This window comes from Phyllobates terribilis, unplaced genomic scaffold (assembly GCF_046119375.1).
Source record: "Phyllobates terribilis strain yellow unplaced genomic scaffold, ASM4611937v1 Scaffold_279__1_contigs__length_2497574, whole genome shotgun sequence".
NCBI lineage: Eukaryota > Metazoa > Chordata > Amphibia > Anura > Dendrobatidae > Phyllobates > Phyllobates terribilis.
In genome coordinates, this window is record NW_027363039.1 from 2,239,690 (window position 1) to 2,258,599 (window position 18,910).

Here is an 18,910-nt window from a genome sequence, read left to right on the forward strand (position 1 = left end):
ATAAGAAGCTGGCCGTGCACATTGTTCAGATGGCAATGCACAACGCTTTCCTTCTGTCAAAATGTGCAGGCCAGACTTCTGCGTCGTATCTTCACTTTCAGGAGACAGTTATCAAGGCCCTGATATTTGGCAGTGGGACAGAGTTGGCCCCACTACTTCTGGAACTGAAGGACCTCGAATTGTACCGGGCCAGCATTTCCCGGGGCAGATCCCTCACAGCAGAAAAAAAGGTAAGTCACAAAAGAAGTGCCGAGTGTGTTACCGAAGGGTAATACGCAAGGACACCATTTACCAATGTGACACCTGCCCCGACAAACCTGCCCTCTGCATGAAAGACTGCTTCAAAACGTACCATACTTCCATGGACTATTGAATTAATTTCTGACGTATGACAACCTGACGAACACAACACAGCTGACGTAGTGTTTGTCAGGTTGTCATACTTCAGTTGTGTAGTGTTTGTCAGGTTGTCCTACACAACTGGCGAATAAGACTACATTATAAAATTGACAAATCAGGTATCCGTTCCAAAAAGGGGGCACTTGTTGGGCATTTCCACTGTTTAGGCACATCAGGGGCTCTGAGAACGTGACATGACGCCCGCAGACCATTCCATCAAAGTCTGCATTCCAAAGCGTCACTCCTTCCCTTCCGAGCCCTGACATGCGCCCAAACAGTAGTTTTCTCCAACACATGGGGTATCAGCGTACTCAGGAGAAATTGCACAACAACTTTTGCAGTCCAATTTCTCCTAGTACCCTCGTGAAAATAAAAATATTGCGGCTAAAAGAGCGTTTTTGTGGAAAAAAATGATTTTTTTTTTTCACGGCTCTACGTCATAAACCTTTGCAAAACACTTGGGGGTTCAAAGTGCTCGCCACACAACTAGATAGGTGCCTTGGGGGGTCTAGTTTCCAAAATGGGGTCACTTGTCGGGGAGCTCCAATGTTTAGGCACACAGGGGCTCTCCAAACGCACATGGTGTCCGCTAACAAATTGAATGGAAAATCGGCTCAAATTGTTAGCGGACACCATGTTGCATTTGGAAAGCCCCTGTGTGCCTAAACATTAGAGCTCCCCCACAAGGGACCCCATTTTGGAAACTAGACCCCCCAAGGCACCTATCTAGATGCATAGTGAGCACTTGGAACCCCCAGGTGCTGCACAAATTAATCCGTAAAAATAAAAAAGTGTTTTTTTTTCCACTTTTCATTTTTACGAATCAACTTGTGAAGCACCTAGGGGTTCCAAGTGCTCACTATGCATCTAGATAGGTACAAAACCTACAAAAGACAAAAAATATATCACATACCCTACCATCATTATATATAAATGTAAAGCAAAGTTGCATATGAAATATAGGGTACTTAGTGAACTATTTTTGATCAAAAAATGTATACAAGGTTTTTAATATAGACAGTGTAGGACCGTCCCAATTAGGGTCACCTTGTCGCTGGTGGGACGGCTTGTATACATTTTTTGATCAAAAATAGTTCACTAAGTACCCTATATTTCATATGCAACTTTGCTTTACATTTATATATAATGATGGTAGGGTATGTGATATATTTTTTGTCTTTTGTAGGTTTTGTATCTTTTTGCTAGTGTGAACATACTCTTATTTCTTGCATGTGTACCATCTTAGACCTCAGTTCACATTGCTTGGTTTTTTGCATCTAGATAGGTGCCTTGGGGGGTCTAGTTTCCAAAATGGGGTCACTTGTGGGGGAGCTCCAATGTTTAGGCACACAGGGGCTCTCCAAACGCAACATGGCGTCCGCTAATTATTCAAGCAAATTTTACAATCAAAAAGTCAAATGGTGCTCCTTCCCTTCCGAGCCCTGCCGTGTGCCCAAACAGTGGTTTTTCCCCACATATGGGGTATCTGCGTGCCCAGGGGAAATTGCACAACAAATTTTGGGGTCCATTTTTTCCTGTTACCCCTGCGAAAATAAGAAAAATTGGGTCTAAAGTAACATTTTTGTGAAAAAAGTTAAATGTTCATTTTTTTCTTCCACATTCCAAAAATTCCTGTGAAGCACCTGAAGAGTTAATAAAGTTCTTGAATGTGGTTTTGAGCACCTTGAGGGGTGCAGTTTTTAGAATGGTGTCACTTTTGGGTATTTTCTGTCATAAAGACCCCTCAAAGTCACTTCAAATATGATGTGGTCCCTAAAAAAATGGTTTTGTAAATTTTGTTGGAAAAATGAGAAATCGCTGGTCAACTTTTAACCCTTATAGCTCCCCAATAAAAAAAAAATTTGGGTTCCAAAATTGTGCTGATGTAAAGTAGACATGTGGGAAATGTTATTTATTAACTCCTTTGTGTGACATATCTCTCTGATTTAAGGGCATAAAAATTCAAATTTTGAAAATTGCAAAATTTTCGCCAAATTTCTGTTTTTTTTTCACAAATAAACGCAAGTGATATCGAAGAAATTTTACCACTATCATGAAGTACAATATGTCACGAAAAAACAATCTCAGAATCAGGGGAATCCGTTGAAGTGGTCCAGAGTAATTACCTCATAAAGTGACAGAGGTCAGAATTGTAAAAATTGGCCTGGTCATTAACGTGCAAACCACCCTCGGGGGTAAAGGGGTTAATTAGAAAATCAATTTATATAAACCATCTATTCCATGAGGCCTCTGCTTGAGTGTTTAAGACATACATTGTGAAATATCTGATTAAGATACTGGCTTCCTGTTAAGTCCCTGAGAAGGTTTTTACCTTGGGCCAAGGGAAATGTGTTTGTTACTGATAAGGCTGTTTTCGGTTTTCTGTTCAGTTGTAACAATGAAGTATCTTAATTTGAATCTCGCTGGCAATGTGAAGACCCTTTTGCTGTCTATTCCAAAGTTCTCCTTAAAGCAAAGAGGGTCTCCATAACATCAGTAACTTTCTTTGTCCCGTCCATTCCTTCCCAACTGTGATTTTTCATCCAAGCATTGAGAGATGAGCTAAGAGAAGACAATTTTTCTCTATAGAGGAATGGCAGACATGGGTGTTGTCCACATAGAAAGCCTCTCCTAAATCCCATGCACAAAAAAGCCGCCCTACAATCTGCCAGGACACATGCGGAAACATATGAAGACTCCTGGGACTTTATACTCTGGAGTGATGAGACCAAAATAAATGGGTTTTTTTTGGAACTGATGGCTTCAAAACTGTATGACATTGAAGAGGTGAGGAATACAATGAGAATGCATGGTGTCTACAGTGAGACCTGGTGGTGGGGCTGCATGAGGAGCTACATTTCATTGATGGGATCCTGAATTTACAGATGTTCTGCTCTGTAGTGAAAGAGAAGATGCTGCCATCACTCTGTTCCCTTGGTAGGCCACTGTTACATTTCTGAAGAACAGGGTGACAGTGATTCAGTGGCCAAGTGTCTCCTGATCTGAACCCAACCAAACACCTATGGGGAATTCTGAAGAGACAAGTTGTCATCGCTCCATCCAGCATCCAGGCTCTAAGAGCTCGTTATTGAAAAAGAGATAAAAGATAGATATAGTATTGTCACTAACTTGTTCATTCCAGGCCTAGAAAACTTGGGGCCGTCCTTTAAAATTATGGAGGCCATACAAAATAATAGATGTAGTAGCTTTTTATGTGGGGTGTACTCATTTTTGCATTAACTAATTTGAGTAAAACTGAAGATTTTCTAATGAGAGTTATATTATTACCCTTACTTTCATGTTTTGATTACAAAAAAATGTTCTATGAAACTTAGTGTTGGCAAAATTTTAGAAATTGATCTTGTGTTCAGTGAGCTATTAAATAAAATCTTACTCATCAAAGGGGGTGTACTCATTTATGCTGAACAATGTTTATTAAACTTTATAAAACACAGTGAACATAATTACACTTTCTTTCCCGTATGACTTCTCTCATGTTTTACAAGGTGCGATTTATGTATAAAAGATTTCCCACATTCTGAACATGAATACGGCTTCTCTCCTGTGTGACTTCTCTCATGCTGCACAAGATAATTTTTTTTAGTAAAGCATTTCACACAGAATGAACATGAATACGGCTTCTCTCCTGTGTGAATTCTTTGATGTATAACAAGTTCCGATTTATATATAAAACATTTCCCACATTCTGAACATGAAAATGTGTTTTCTCCTGTATGAATTCTCTTATGTGCAGCAAGTTGATATTTATGTATAAAAGATTTCCCACATTCTGAACATGAATACGGCTGCTCTCCTGTGTGAATTTTCTTGTGTGTCACAAGTGTTGATTTCTCTGTAAAGCATTTCCCACATTCTGGACATGAATACGGCTTTTCTCCTGTGTGAATTCGGTGATGTTTAACAAGATCTGATTTATAACTAAAACACTTCCCACATTCTGAGCATGAATATGGCGACTTTCCAGTATGAATGCTCTGATGTCTACTAAGATGCCCTTTAGCTGTGAAGGTCTTCCCACATAGTGAACACAAAAATGTTTTTTCTCCTGTGTGAATTCTCTGATGTGTTATAAGACTCCCTTTATTTGTGAAGGACTTCTCACATAGTGAACATGAAAATGTTTTTTCTCCTGTGTGATTTCTCTGATGTGTAATAAGATTCCCTTTATTTCTAAAGCATTTCCCACAATCTGAACATGAATATGGCTTCTCTCCTGTGTAAATTCGCTGATGTGGAATAAGACTCCTTTTATATGTAAAGGACTTCCCACATTCTGAACATGAATATGGCTTCTCTCCTGTGTGAATTCTATGATGTGTAATAAGACTCCATTTAAATGTAAAACATTTCCCACATTCCGAACATGAATATGGCTTCTCTCCTGTGTGAATTCTCTGATGTATAATAAGACTTCCTTTACCTGTGAAGGACTTTCCACATTCTCAACATGAATACGGCTTTTCTCCTGTGTGAATTCTCTGATGTATAACAAGTTGTGATTTATCTGGAAAGCATCTTCTACATTGTAAACATGAAAAAGGTTTTTCTCCTGTGTGAATTCTTTGATGTTTAACAAGGTCTGATTTACTTCTACAACATTTCCCACATTCCGAACATGAAAATGGCTTCTCTCCTGTATGAATTCTCTGATGGTTAATAAGACTCCAGTTATTTGTGAACGACTTTTCACATTCTGAACATGAATACGGCTTCTCTCCAGTGTGAATTCTCTCATGTGTAGTAAGACTTGATTTACAAGTAAAAGATTTCCCACATTCTGAACATGAATACGGCTTTCTCCTGTGTGAATTCTCTGATGTATAACAAGTTGTGATTGATCTGGAAAGCACCTACTACATTGTAAACATGAAAAAGGTTTTTCTCATGTGTGAATTCTTTGATGTTTAACAAGGTCTGATTTACTTCTACAACATTTCCCACATTCCGAACATGAATATGGCTTCTCTCCTGTATGAATTCTCTGATGTGTAATAAGATACCCTTTATGTTTGAAGGACTTCTCACATTCCGAACATGAAAATGGCTTTTCTCCTGTGTGAATTCTCTCATGTATAACATATTTTGATTTATATGTAAAGCATTTCCCACATTCTGAACAGGAGTATGGCTTTTTTCCTTTGTGTTTTCTGTGTGTTAAAAAATCTGAGCTTTTTGTAAATTGCTTGTCACACTGAAATCTTGAATCCACTTTGCCACCTGGACTTTTGGTAATAATGCGAGATTGCTCATTAGATGATTCCTCATGATCAGGAGGATTATAAGAAAGTGAAGCGCTGTGAAGTCCAGGAGGTGCAGGAAGGGTGATGAGGTTTTCTCCATTAGAGTGCTTCATAAGATCTTCTTTTTTACAATTTAGTGATGAACCGTTATTCTCACAAGGATTTCCTATTAGGATGAAAGATAAATTAGATCTGAGGTTTTTTTTCAACACAAAAGAGATTTCTAAATGTATTTTTTGGATCTCACAATGAAGACCCTCGTCAGTAAAAGTACCGGGAATAAGGAGGACAACTACATGCCATAACATTAACACAATGACAGGTAAAGTGAATGACACTTATAAACTGGTGACATTCGCACAAGTCAGGGGTGGCAGAGATTAGACAGCAAATAGTTATTTAAGTGGTAATTACTGATGACAGGTTCCCTTAATGTACCTCCGGTGCCATTTCACTCTCTCAAGCTTCGTATCTTGGCCTTAATATAGAAAATTGTCCACGCAATTAAAGAAGATGTCCACTACTATTAAAAATGCCCCCAATGTAATTAACCCGTTGAGAGAAGATTTTTTCTAATTACCTTGCTTTGTCTTTATTGGCTGCGAGCGGCGCTATCGCTGGCCACTCACCGGCATCACGCGATCCCCGGCTGCAGCCGGCTCTTGCTTCTCCTGATGTCACGTCAAGTGAGGCGTGACTCGGTGATGCGATCCCCGCGGTGGATGCCGGGCTGTGGGTGGGGTTTCCCCGCGCGTCACATCCAGAATCCACCGCTCACTTTCCCAATGAATGCAAGGTAATTGTGATACACAAAATGTTATACAATTGAACAGTGAAGAAAAAAAAAATTAAATTTTTACCACTATAATGTTATTTTAGCCCCAGATTTTACATTTTCACAAGGGAAAATGGGTAAAGATGACCACATAATTTGTTATACAATTTCTGCTGAACGGGGCAATACCCCATATGTGTCTGTACAGTACTGCTTAGCCACATGGCGAGACTCGGGAGGGAAGGAGCAATATTTTACTCTTGGAGAACAAACTTTAGTAGAACAGTTTGCAGACTCCATATACAAAGCCCCTAAGTGGCAGAAGAGCAGAATCCCCCCTCAAGTGACACCAGTTTGGAAATTACACCCTATGGAAATGTATCTACAGGTGTAGTGATGAATTTGACTCCATGGGTGCTTTCCAGAAAAGAACAGTAATGGATGTTGCGAAGTGAAAATGCAAATATTCCCTTATAGTGGCCAGTACATTGTAGTGTCCGGTACATTGCAGAGCCCTTACGTTGTAGCGCCCAGTACATGATTCCCAGCTAGTGCTTTCTGTAGAAATAAATTGTCTCTCCTCGCTACAGTAATGCCAAACATGTGGATGCTAACTGCACACTGTGGGGCTCAGGAGGAGGGGGCATTTGGATTTGGGAGCGCAGATGTCACTGAATTTCTTTAAGTGGGAGCCAAGTCACTTTTCCAGAGCCTTTGTGCTTCCAGTAATATGGACACCCCCTATATTACTGTTTACAGATGATGAACCTGAGTGGGGACTTGTTTTTTGTGGGTTGAGTAGAAGCTCTTAATGGTGGCATTTTGGGGTACAGAACATTTTGGATCATATTTATCCTGTGCTGTACGCTGAACACTTACAGTGGGTACGGGAAGTATTCAGACCCCTTTACATTTTCCACTCTTTGTTTCATTGCAGCCATTTGGTAAATTCTAAAAAGTTCATTTATTTTTCTCATTAACCCCTTAAGCCCCGAGGGTGGTTTGCACGTTAATGACCAGGTCAATTTTTACAATTCTGACCACTGTCACTTAATGAGGTAATTACTCTGGAACGCTTCAACGGATCCCCCTGATTCTGAGATTGTTTTTTCGTGACATATTGTACTTCATGATTGTGGAAAAATTTCTTCGATATCACTTGCGTTTATTTGTGAAAAAAACAGAAATTTGGCGAAAATTTTGAAAATTTTGCAATTTTCAAAATTTGAATTTTTAAGCCCTGAAATCAGAGAGATATGTCACACAAAAGAGTTAATAAATAACATTTCCCACATGTCTACTTTACATCAGCACAATTTTGGAACCAAAATTTTTTTTTGTTAGGGAGCTATAAGGGTTAAAAGTTGACCAGCGATTTCTCATTTTTCCAACAAAATTTACAAAACCATTTTTTTAGGGACCACATCACATTTGAAGTCACTTTGAGAGGTCTTTATGACAGAAAATACCCAAAAGTGACACCATGCTAAAAACTGCACCCCTCAAGGTGCTCAAAACCACATTCAAGAACTTTATTAACCCTTCAGGTGCTTCACAGGAATTTTTTGAATGTGGAAGAAAAAAATGAACATTTAACTTTTTTCACAAAAATGTTACTTTAGACCCAATTTTTTTTATTTTCACAGGGGTAACAAGAAAAAATGGACCCCAAAATTTGTTGTGCAATTTCCCCTGGGTACGCAGATACCGAATATTTGGGGAAAAAACACTGTTTGGGCGCACGGCAGGGCTCGGAAGGGAAGGAGCGCCATTTGACTTTTTGATTGTAAAATTTGCTTGAATAATTAGCGGACGCCATGTTGTGTTTGGAGAGCCCCTGTGTGCCCAAACTTTGGAGCTCCCCCACAAGTGACCCCATTTTGGAAACTAGACCCCCCAAGGCACCATTCTAGATGCAGAGTGAGCATTTGGAACCCCCAGGTGCTTCACAAATTGATTCGTAAAAATGAAAAAGTGAAAAAAAAAACACTTTTTCATTTTTATGAATCAATTTGTGAAGCACCTGGGGTTCCAAGTGCTCACTATGAATCTAGATAGGTGCCTTGGGGGGTCTAGTTTTCAAAATGGGGTCACTTGTGGGGGAGCTCCAAAGTTTGGGCACACAGGGGCTCTCCAAACGCAACACGGTGTCCGCTAACAATTTGAGCCGACAATTTGTTAGCGGATATCATGTTGCATTTGGAGAGTCCCTGTGTGCCCAAACATTGGAGCTCCCCCACAAGTGACCCCATTTTGGAAACTAGACCCCCCAAGGCACCTATCTAGATTCATAGTGAGCACTTGGAACCCCAGGTGCTTCACAAATTGATTCATAAAAATGAAAAAGTGTTTTTTTTTTCACTTTTTCATTTTTACGAATCAATTTGTGAAGCACCTGGGGGTTCCAAGTGCTCACTATGCATCTAGATAGGTGCCTTGGGGGGTCTAGTTTCCAAAATGTGGTCACTTGAGGGGGAGCTCCAAAGTTTGGGCACACAGGGGCTCTCCAAACGCAACATGGTGTCCGCTAACAATTTGAGCCGACAATTTGTTAGCGGACACCATGTTGCGTTTGGAGAGTCCCTGTGTGCCCAAACATTGGAGCTCCCCCACAAGTGACCCCATTTTGGAAACTATACCCCTCAAGGATTTTATTAAGGTGTATAGTGAACATTTTGAACCCAGAGGTACGGCACAGAATTTGTTTACATTAGGTCATCATATTGAATAAGTTGTCATTATTCTTGAGCGCAAGTGCTCGCTACTTGAGTTTGCATCGGGTACTCAGGTATGCACCATGTACAGCGTGTGCTCGAGTGACATGCTCGAGTCCCTGCTCCGCATGTTTCACGGTTATTAGACACCCAAAAAAAAACATGCGGGGATCGCTCGTGCATGGCAGGCAATCCCCGTAAAGTTTTTTTGGCCGCGAAGCATATGGGGCAGAGACTCGAGCATGTCACTCAAATACCCACGATACTCAATGCATACCAGAGCACCGGATGCAAACTCAAGTAGCGAGCACTTGCGCTCAACACTAGTCGCCATATCGTCATCTTTTTTTCTTACTTTTGAAAAAAATCCCAACCCCAGCCCTAACCCTAGCACAACCCTAACCATAGCACAACCCTAGCCCTAGCACAACCCTAGCCCCAGCACAACCCTAGCCCCAGCACAACCCTAGCCCCAAACCCAGCCCTAACCCTAGCCCAATCCTAACCCAAGAGTTTATTTTTGACGCCGTTCCTTGTGCGGTATAAGTGATTAGACGACTTTATTCTTCAGGTCGGTGTGATTACAGCAATGCCAGAATCATATGGGGTTTTTATGACTGACAGCTGTCACACACTAAAAGACGCATTTTTTGTAAAATCTACTTTTTGCATCGCCATATTTTGAGAGCTATAATTTTTCCAGATTTTGGCAGACAGTCATGTGACGGCTCGTTTTTTGCGGGATGACTTGACGTTGTTATTGGTGCCATTTTCAGGCACGTGACATTTTTTGATCGCTTTCTATTCCGATTTTTGGGAGGCAGAATAAACAAAAACCAACAATTCAGGAATTGTTTTTTTTTTTTTTTTTTATTCTGTTCCGCGTGTGGTAAAATTGGTGAGGTAGCTTTATTCTTCGGGTCAGTACGTTTACAGCGGTACCACATTTGTATCATTTTTCTATGTTTTGGCGCTTATACACAATAAAAACTATTTTATAGAAAAAAATATTTTTTAGCATCGCTTTATTCTGAGAGCTATAACTTTTTTATTTTTCGGCTGATGGAGCTGTATGGCGGCTTGTTTTTTGCGGGACGAGATGACGTTTTCAGCGGTACCATTTTTATTTATATGCGTCTTTTTGATCGCGTGTTATTCCACTTTTTGTTTGGCGGTATGGTGATAAAGCACTGTATTTTGCTTCGTTTTTTTTTTTTTTTTTTACCGTGTTCACTGAAGGGGTTAACTAGTGGGACAGTTTTATAGGTCAGGTTGTTCCGGACGCGGCGATACCAAATATGTGTACTTTTATTGTTTTTTTTTTTTTTATAATAATATTTATTGATGGGTACATTATATTTTTATTTTTGGTGGATTATTTTTTATTTATTTATTTTTATATTTTTGCAATTTTTTTTAATTTTTTTTTTCCACTTTCAGACAGTTTATACACTTTATTACTTTGTTCAACTCTGGGACTTTCACTTTTTTTTCCCTGATCGCCTGCATGGCACAGGAATGCAGCACCATCCCTGTGCTATGCAGGCTATCAGCGCTGCACAGTGTGAAGATTGTTTGGAGATGCACTGCGCATGTCCAAACAATCTTCCTGCTGTCTGATGACCCGGATGTTGTCATGACGACATCGGGTCGTCATGGCAACACCCGGGAAGCCTTTGCAGACTGCGCTGGAAGCCGGAAGAGAAGGTGAGTATCGGCGATCACCTCCCCTTGCCCCCGCAATGCCGCGATCGACTTCGATCGCAGCATCGCAGGGGATAATGTGCTGGGAGCGGTGCAGGACCGCTCCCTGCACATTGTCACAGCTGACACCCGGTACTATCAGCTGACACACAGCGGCGATGCGCTCGCACAGCCTGTGTGCGCGCGCGATCGCGATGACGTACTAATACGGGTCTGGCTCTTAAGTCCCAGGGCACAGACGCGTATTAGTACGTCAGATGTTGTTAAGGGGTTAAAGTACACTCTGCACCCCATCTTGACTGAAAAAAAGCAGAAATGCAGACAATTTTGCAGATTTATTAAAAAAGAAAAACTGAAATATCACATGGTCATAAGTATTCAGACCCTTTGCTCAGACACTCATATTTAAGTCACATGCTGTCCATTTCCTTGTGATCCTCCTTGAGATGGTTCTACTCCTTCATTGGAGTCCGGCTGTGTTTAATTAAACTGATAGGACTTGATTTGGAAAGGCACACACCTGTCTATATAAGACCTCACAGCTCACAGTGCATGTCAGACCAAATGAGAATCATGAGCTCAAAGGAACTGCCCAAGAAGCTCAGAGACAGAATTGTGGCAAGGCACAGATCTGGCCAAGGTTACAAAAGAATTTCTGCATCACTCAAGGTTCCTAAGAGCACAGTGGCCTTCATAATCCTTAAATGGAAGAAGTTTGGGACCACCAGAAGTCTTCCTAGACCTGGACATCCAGCCAAACTGAGCAATCGTGGGAGAATAGCCTTGGTGAGAGAGGTAAAGATAAACCTGAAGATCACTGTGGCTGAGCTCCAGAGATGCAGTAGGGAGATGGGAGAAAGTTCCACAAAAGTCAACGATCACTGCAGCCCTCCAGCAGTCGGGCCTTTATGGCAGAGTGGCCAGATGGAAGCCTCTACTCAGTGCAAGACATATGAAAGCCCGCATAGAGTTTGCTCAAAAACACATGAACGACTCACAGACTATGAGAAATAAGATTCTCTGGTCTGATGAGACGAAGATAGAACTTTTTGGTGATAATTCTAAGCGGTATGTGTGGAGAAAACCAGGCACTGCTCCTGACCTGCCTAATACAATCCCAACAGTAAAACATGGTGGAGGCAGCATCATGCTATGGGGGTATTTTTCAGCTGCAGGGACAGGATGACTGGTTGCAACTGAAGGAAACAAGAAAGTAGCCAAGTACAGAGAAGTCCTGGATGAAAACCTCGACCAGAGTGCTCTGGACCTCAGACTTGGCCGAAGGTTCACCTTCCAACAAGACAACGACCCTAAGCACACAGCTAAAATGACAAAGGATTGGCTTCAGAACAACTCTGTGGCCATTCTTGACTGGCCCAGCCAGAGCCCTGACCTAAACCCAATTGAGCATCTCTGGAGAGACCTGAAAATGGCTGTCCACCAACGTTCACCATCCAACCTGATGGAACTGGAGAGGATCTGCAAGGAGGAATGGCCGAGGATCCCCAAATCCAGGGGTGAAAAACTTGTTGCATCATTCCCAAGAAGACTCATGGCTGTACTAGCTCAAAAGGGGCTTTTACTCAATACTGAGCAAAGGGTCTGAATACTTATGACCATGTGATATTTCAGTTGGTTTTTTTTTAAATAAATTTACAAAAATTTCTACATTTCTTGTTTTTTTTCAGTCAAGATGGGGTGCAGAGTGTACTATAATGAGAAAAAAATGAACTTTTTAGAACTTACCGAATAGCTGCAATGAAACAAAGAGTGAAAAATGTAAAGGTGTCTGAATACTTTCCGTACCCACTGTACATCGGGGTTTCCATCTAAATCTACAAAATACATGATTCAGATGACACCCCCGAGGGATCCATTCAGAATAATGAGGCAGCAGAGTTACACCGGACTCCGTCTACCCTCTGGTCGACTGCGCTTTTATGCACGCTGAAAAAGATGGACATCACTGGATCATAGGCCAGACGGCGTCCACAGCGCCTCATTATACGGAATCTTCCCCCGGGGTTCTGTCCGAATCGCAAGCTCAGTCATTTATATGGCAGCATGAGACTTGTGTAAGAATAATATGGAAGTAAAAGATGGAAGTAATATTAAAAAACACAATTAGGAAAATTAAAAATGTGCTTATTAAATCATTAAGAAGAGGTGTGAATGCGGCCCAGTTATTCATCGGTGCGCAACCGGACTCTGTACAAGAGCAGCCGCGCCATCACCGGACGCTTCTGCTGTGATGTGGACGGCGGATAAAGCTTCACTGCACCGGAGACTTCATACAATATCACACACCGGTCATCGTCAGGTGCCGCTAATCATAGTCACATGCCAATCATCATCGTCACACGCCAGTCTTCATCATCACACACCGCTAATCATAGTCACATGCCAATCATCATCGTCATACGCCAGTCATCATCATCACACGCCGCTAATCATAGTCACATGCCAGTCATCATCATCATACGCCAGTCATCATCATCACACGCCGCTAATCATAGTCACATGCCAGTCATCATCGTCATACGCCAGTCATCATCATCACACGCCGCTAATCATAGTCACATGCCAATCATCATCGCCATACGCCAGTCATCATCATCACACGCCGCTAATCATAGTCACATGCCAATCATCATCGTCATACGCCAGTCATCATCATCACACGCCGCTAATCATAGTCACATGCCAATCATCATCATCACAAGCCGCTAATCATAGTCACATGCCAGTCATCATCATCATACGCCAGTCATCATCATCACAAGCCGCTAATCATAGTCACATGCCAATCATCATCGTCATACGCCAGTCATCATCATGACACGCCGCTAATCATAGTCACATGCCAGTCATCATCGTCATACGCCAGTCATCATCATCACAAGCCGCTAATCATAGTCACATGCCAATCATCATAGTCATACGCCAGTCATCATCATCACACGCCGCTAATCATAGTCACATGCCAATCATCGTCATAAGCCAGTCATCATCATCACACGCCGCTAATCATAGTCACATGCCAATCATCATCGTCATACGCCAGTCATCATCATCACATGCCGCTAATCATAGTCACATGCCAATCATCATAGTCATACGCCAGTCATCATCATCACACGCCGCTAATCATAGTCACATGCCAATCATCATCGTCATACGCCAGTCATCATCACTCGCCGCTAATTATAGTCACATGCCAATCATCATCGTCATACGCCAGTCATCATCATCACACGCCGCTAATCATAGTCACATGCCAATCATCATCATCATACGCCAGTCATCATCATCACACGCCACTAATCATGGTCACATGCCAGTCATCATCGTCATACGCCAGTCATCAACATCACACGCCGCTAATCATAATCACATGTCAATCATCATCGTCATACGCCAGTCATCATCATCATACGCCGCTAATCATAGTCACATGCCAATAATCATCGTCATACGCCTGTCATCATCATCACACGCCGCTAATCAGTCACATGCCAATCATCATCGTCATACGCCAGTCATCATCATCACAAGCCGCTAATCATAGTCACATGCCAATCATCATCGTAATACGCCAGTCATCATCATCACACGCCGCTAATCATAGTCACATGCCAATCATCATCGTCATACGCCAGTCATCATCATCACTCACCGCTAATCATAGTCACATGCCAATCATCATTGTCATACGCCAGTCATCATCGTCACACGCCGGTCATTATTACACACCTGTGGAAACATCTCCCGGAATCTTCTCCTTCACGTCACTCACACACGGCTGATCCCTCCTCGTCATCGCTTCTTCTTCTGTCTCGTCCTTCACTTTATTCTTAGTTGGATCTTCCTCCTGATATATCAGATGTAACAATCAGCACAATACAAGAAACCACCAAAATCTGTGACATCTATGACCTCGATCAGAAATGTTCCCCATATACAGATCCGGTACAGGGCTCAGCACCGTCTACCTGATGACTCTCCGGGATGTTGTGATTCTCCTCTGGACAGTCCTGGGGATACAGAGGACAGGGACATCTCTCTGGTGGATTTCTTTCCACGAGTCCATCTGTAGGAAACACATAGTGACGGAATACAGTGACATGTAAAAGTTTGGGCACCAATGGTCAAAATTACTGTTATTGTGAACAGTTAAATTGAAGATGAAATAATCTCTAAACGGCCTAAAGTTACAGATGACATTTCCTTTGTATTTTAGGCAAAACAATAAATAATAAATTATATATATTTTCATCTTTTACATTTAAAAAAAAATTCAATAAGGGAAAATGGGCAAATGCAAAAGTTCTGGCACCCGGCAAGGTTAGTAGCTAGTAGCGCCCCCTTTTGAAAGTATCACAGCTTGTAAATGCTTTTTGTAGCAGACTATAGTCTTTCAATTCTTGATTGAGGGATTTTCATTCATTCATTCTTCTTTGGAGAATTCTTCCAGTTCTGTGAGATTCTTGGGTCGTCTTGCATTCTCTGCTATTTTGAGGTCTAGCCACAGATTTTCAATGATGTTCAAATCAGGGGACTATGAGGGCCATTGTAAAACCTTCAGCTTGCGCCTTTTGACGTGTGTTTAGTATCATTATCATTTGCCATCCTCTTTTCACCTCCAGCTTTTTTGCAGATGGTGTTATGTTTGCATCAAGAATTTGCTGAAATTTCATGGAATCCATTCTTCCCTCTACCCGTTCCCTGTGCCAGTGGCTGCAACACAACCCCAAGGCATGATTGATCCACCACCATGCTTAATGGTTGGCGAGATGTTCTTTTCCCAAAATTTTGTGCACTTTTTTCTCCACACAACTTTGATCATTGCTTGTTTCCAAAATGCATCAGACCTTCTTAGATGTACTTTTGCATACTTCTGACGCTGAATTTAATGGTGAGGTCGCAGGAGAGGTTTTCTTCTGATGACTCTTCCATGAAGGCCATATTTGTGCAGGTGTCTCTGAAGAGTACAACAATGTACCACAACTCCAGAGTCTGCTAAATCTTTCTGAAGGTCTTTTGCAGTCAGGCGGGGGTTCTGATTTGCCTCTCTAGCAATCCTACTGAAAATTAGCTTGGTCTTCCAGACCTTATCTTGACCTCCACTGTTTCTGTTAACTACCATTTCTTTATTACATTTTGAACCGAGGAAAGGGCAAATTGAAAACGCTTTGCTCATAGCCTTCTCCTGCTTTGTGGGCCTCCACCATTTTCAGAGTGCTAGACAGTGGATTAGAAGAAGCCATGGCTGCTGTTTTTTGGCACATTGTTAGAGTAGGCAGGGTTTTTATAAAGCTGGACTTTCCTAACGATGATAGGGAATGAGCCCTTACCCTAACAGGCCAAGTAAGGTCTGAATCATTGGTCAAAGTTATCTGAGCACACAAATGTCCAAGGGTAATACAAAGGAAATGTGTCATCTTTAACTTTAGGTCTTTTAGAGATCATTTCATCTTCAACTGGTCACAATAACAGTAATTTTGACCAGGGGTGCCCAAACTTTTACATGCCACTGTAGATTGTGTCATGTGATCATGAGATGATGGGAGTAGTAGTAGATGACCACAGAACCGACATGACAGTCTCCCCTCCTCACCCTGCTGATCGGCCCATATGGCGGTCACCTTTTGTGCTCCATGTATAACCTCAACCTTAATATCAATCAGATCTTCACCCTAAAAAGAAAAATTTAAGATGAGCTCAGGTCCCATCACTTCATGGTCAGATGTTGTGGGGACTTCAGTGTCATCTACATGATGATCCTCCGGGATGTTGTGATTCTCCTCTGGACAGTCCTGGGGATACAGAGGACGGGGACATCTCTCTGGTGGATTTCTCCTCCTGGATCCATCTGTGGAGACACAGAGACTGAATACATGACCTGCCTTGTATCTTCTGTCTATATATGAGACTAGGCTCTCAGAACTGGTAATTCTATGTTTATGTATCTGGGAATAAATTACATTGTTGTGGTCCTCACCCCCGATACCAAGGACCCAACACATTGTGGCCTCAAGTATGAAGTGATAATCAGCGAGGCCAAAGCCTAATGCTCTCTGCTCTGCACTCGGAGGAAGAGGACCCCGAGGAGAGGGACAGAGAAGACCCTCATCAGTCAGATGAAGGAGCCGTACTAAGAAACACAACTTCTCCAAGTTTCATCTCCACCAGGGATGGAACCACAGAGGAGCTGGAGAAAGCTCCACATTTCCATCCATCGGTTTCTTCTCTCCTAATTCACTGTATGGAGATTGGGGGAAGGACGGTGACCATTTACCAGTGATTGTATTTTTGAGAGCTCATGATGTCACCATGAGGACACGGCCTCCCTCCTGGACAGGATCCTCTGGGATCACTCAGAGGAGAGAACCTGATCTATTAAAAGACGGGTTACCGTGTTTTTCTTCTTCTTTAAATAGAGATAAATCTCAACATCCGCCTCGGTATAAAAACTTAAATAAGCAGCAAGTTCTGCGTTTGTCTCTAAAGGTGGAAAAAAGGCACATGTACGACTAACGTACGAAGTCACAGCACCCGGAAGGACGGTGTTGTGGGGAGCACCCGGTACACAGCGGTTAGTACCTATCAATGTGTAGAAAGGACAACTAGAGAGCAGGCACCGGGGTCATGGACGCTTACTGATGCACACGAGGAGCCAAGGAGAGATTGTCTGGTCAGACTCCACAGAAAAGCTCCATAATACATAATCTTCTGAACAAACATCCCTTTAAGGGAGACTTACAATTATTACCACCAGACCAGGATCTCAGATTGAAGTTCCCATTAATTTTGCTTTGCCTCCCAAAATTAGAACAAATGTTTTTGTATAAAAATATATATATATATATACACACACATACACATATGTATATACACATACATACATACACACATACAGGGTGGTCCAAAATGAGGTGGCCAGAACATAATAACATTTATTTTGATTTATATATAAAATGATATTTACTAACACAAGCAGAACATTGACAATTACATTTTATTCTGAACAATAATACAAAAGCCCTTAAATGTTATCAGCGCAGGGGCTCACACTGTTTTCCATTACAATTTGCGCAGCTTTGAAGTCGCCTCTTTCGCTTTAACAAACTTTTTTTGCACAAGTCTCTTTGGGTAATAATTTCTTGAAATTCATCTCTTATGTAATTTTTCAAATCACTGACACTTTTTGGTTTTCGACTATAAACTTTGTCCTTGAGTACTCCCCAAAAGAAAAATCCATTGGGGTCAAGTCTGGTGAACGTGCCGGCCAATCAAGTGGGCCTCTTCAGCCAATCCATTTATTAGGAAATGTTTCATCAAGATACTCGCGGACCACTCTTGAATAATGTGGAGGGGCCCCATCTTGTTGGAAATAAAGGTCATGTGAATTAGGCTGTGGATGTAACTGGGGAACAACTTGATTCAATAGAATTTTCCAGCCAGTTTCACTTTACACCAAGTTTGATAAATCTCCCCCTTCATAACCTTATTACACTTTCTGTCCATCTACTTTTGGACCACCCTGTGTATATATATATTATATATATGTATATACACACACACATACATTATTTTGCCAAATAATAAAATATATACATACAGTACAGACCAAAAGTTTGGACACCCCTTTCATTTAAAGATTTTTCTGTATTTTCATGACTATGATAATTGTACATTCACACTGAAGGCATCAAAACTATGAATTACCACATGTGGAATTATATACTTAACAAAAAAGTGTGAAACAACTGAAAATATGTCTTATATTCTAGGTTCTTCTAAGTAGCCACCTTTTGCTTTGATGACTGCTTTGCACACTCTTTGCATTCTCTTGATGACCTTCAAGAGGTAGTCACCGGAAATGGTTTTCACTTCACAGGTGTGCCCTGTCAGGTTTAATAGGTGGGATTTCTTGCCTTATAAATGGGGTTGGGACCATCAGTTGTGTTGTGCAGAAGTCTGGTGGATACACAGCTGATAGTCCTACTGAATAGACTGTTAGAATTCGTTTTATGGCAAGAAAAAAGCAGCTGAAT

General features: G+C 41.6%; 1 protein-coding gene and 1 pseudogene across 1 annotated transcript in view; both read right to left on the reverse strand.

Moving 5' to 3' along the window:
- Nucleotides 1–3,844: 3,844 nt before the first annotated feature.
- LOC141220278 (uncharacterized) lies at nt 3,845–6,401 on the reverse strand (annotated as a pseudogene).
- The window catches only part of LOC141220281 (uncharacterized), a 131,449-nt gene continuing 118,394 nt past the window's right edge, over nt 5,856–18,910 (reverse strand). The window contains exons 5-9 of the mRNA XM_073666242.1: nt 16,628–16,725; nt 16,471–16,549; nt 14,846–14,943; nt 14,607–14,724; nt 5,856–6,437 (exon numbers count right to left, since the gene is read on the reverse strand). Coding sequence (XP_073522343.1) covers nt 6,415–6,437; nt 14,607–14,724; nt 14,846–14,943; nt 16,471–16,549; nt 16,628–16,725 — 416 coding nt within the window. The 3' untranslated portion in view covers nt 5,856–6,414. The remainder of the gene's footprint in view (nt 6,438–14,606; nt 14,725–14,845; nt 14,944–16,470; nt 16,550–16,627; nt 16,726–18,910) is intronic.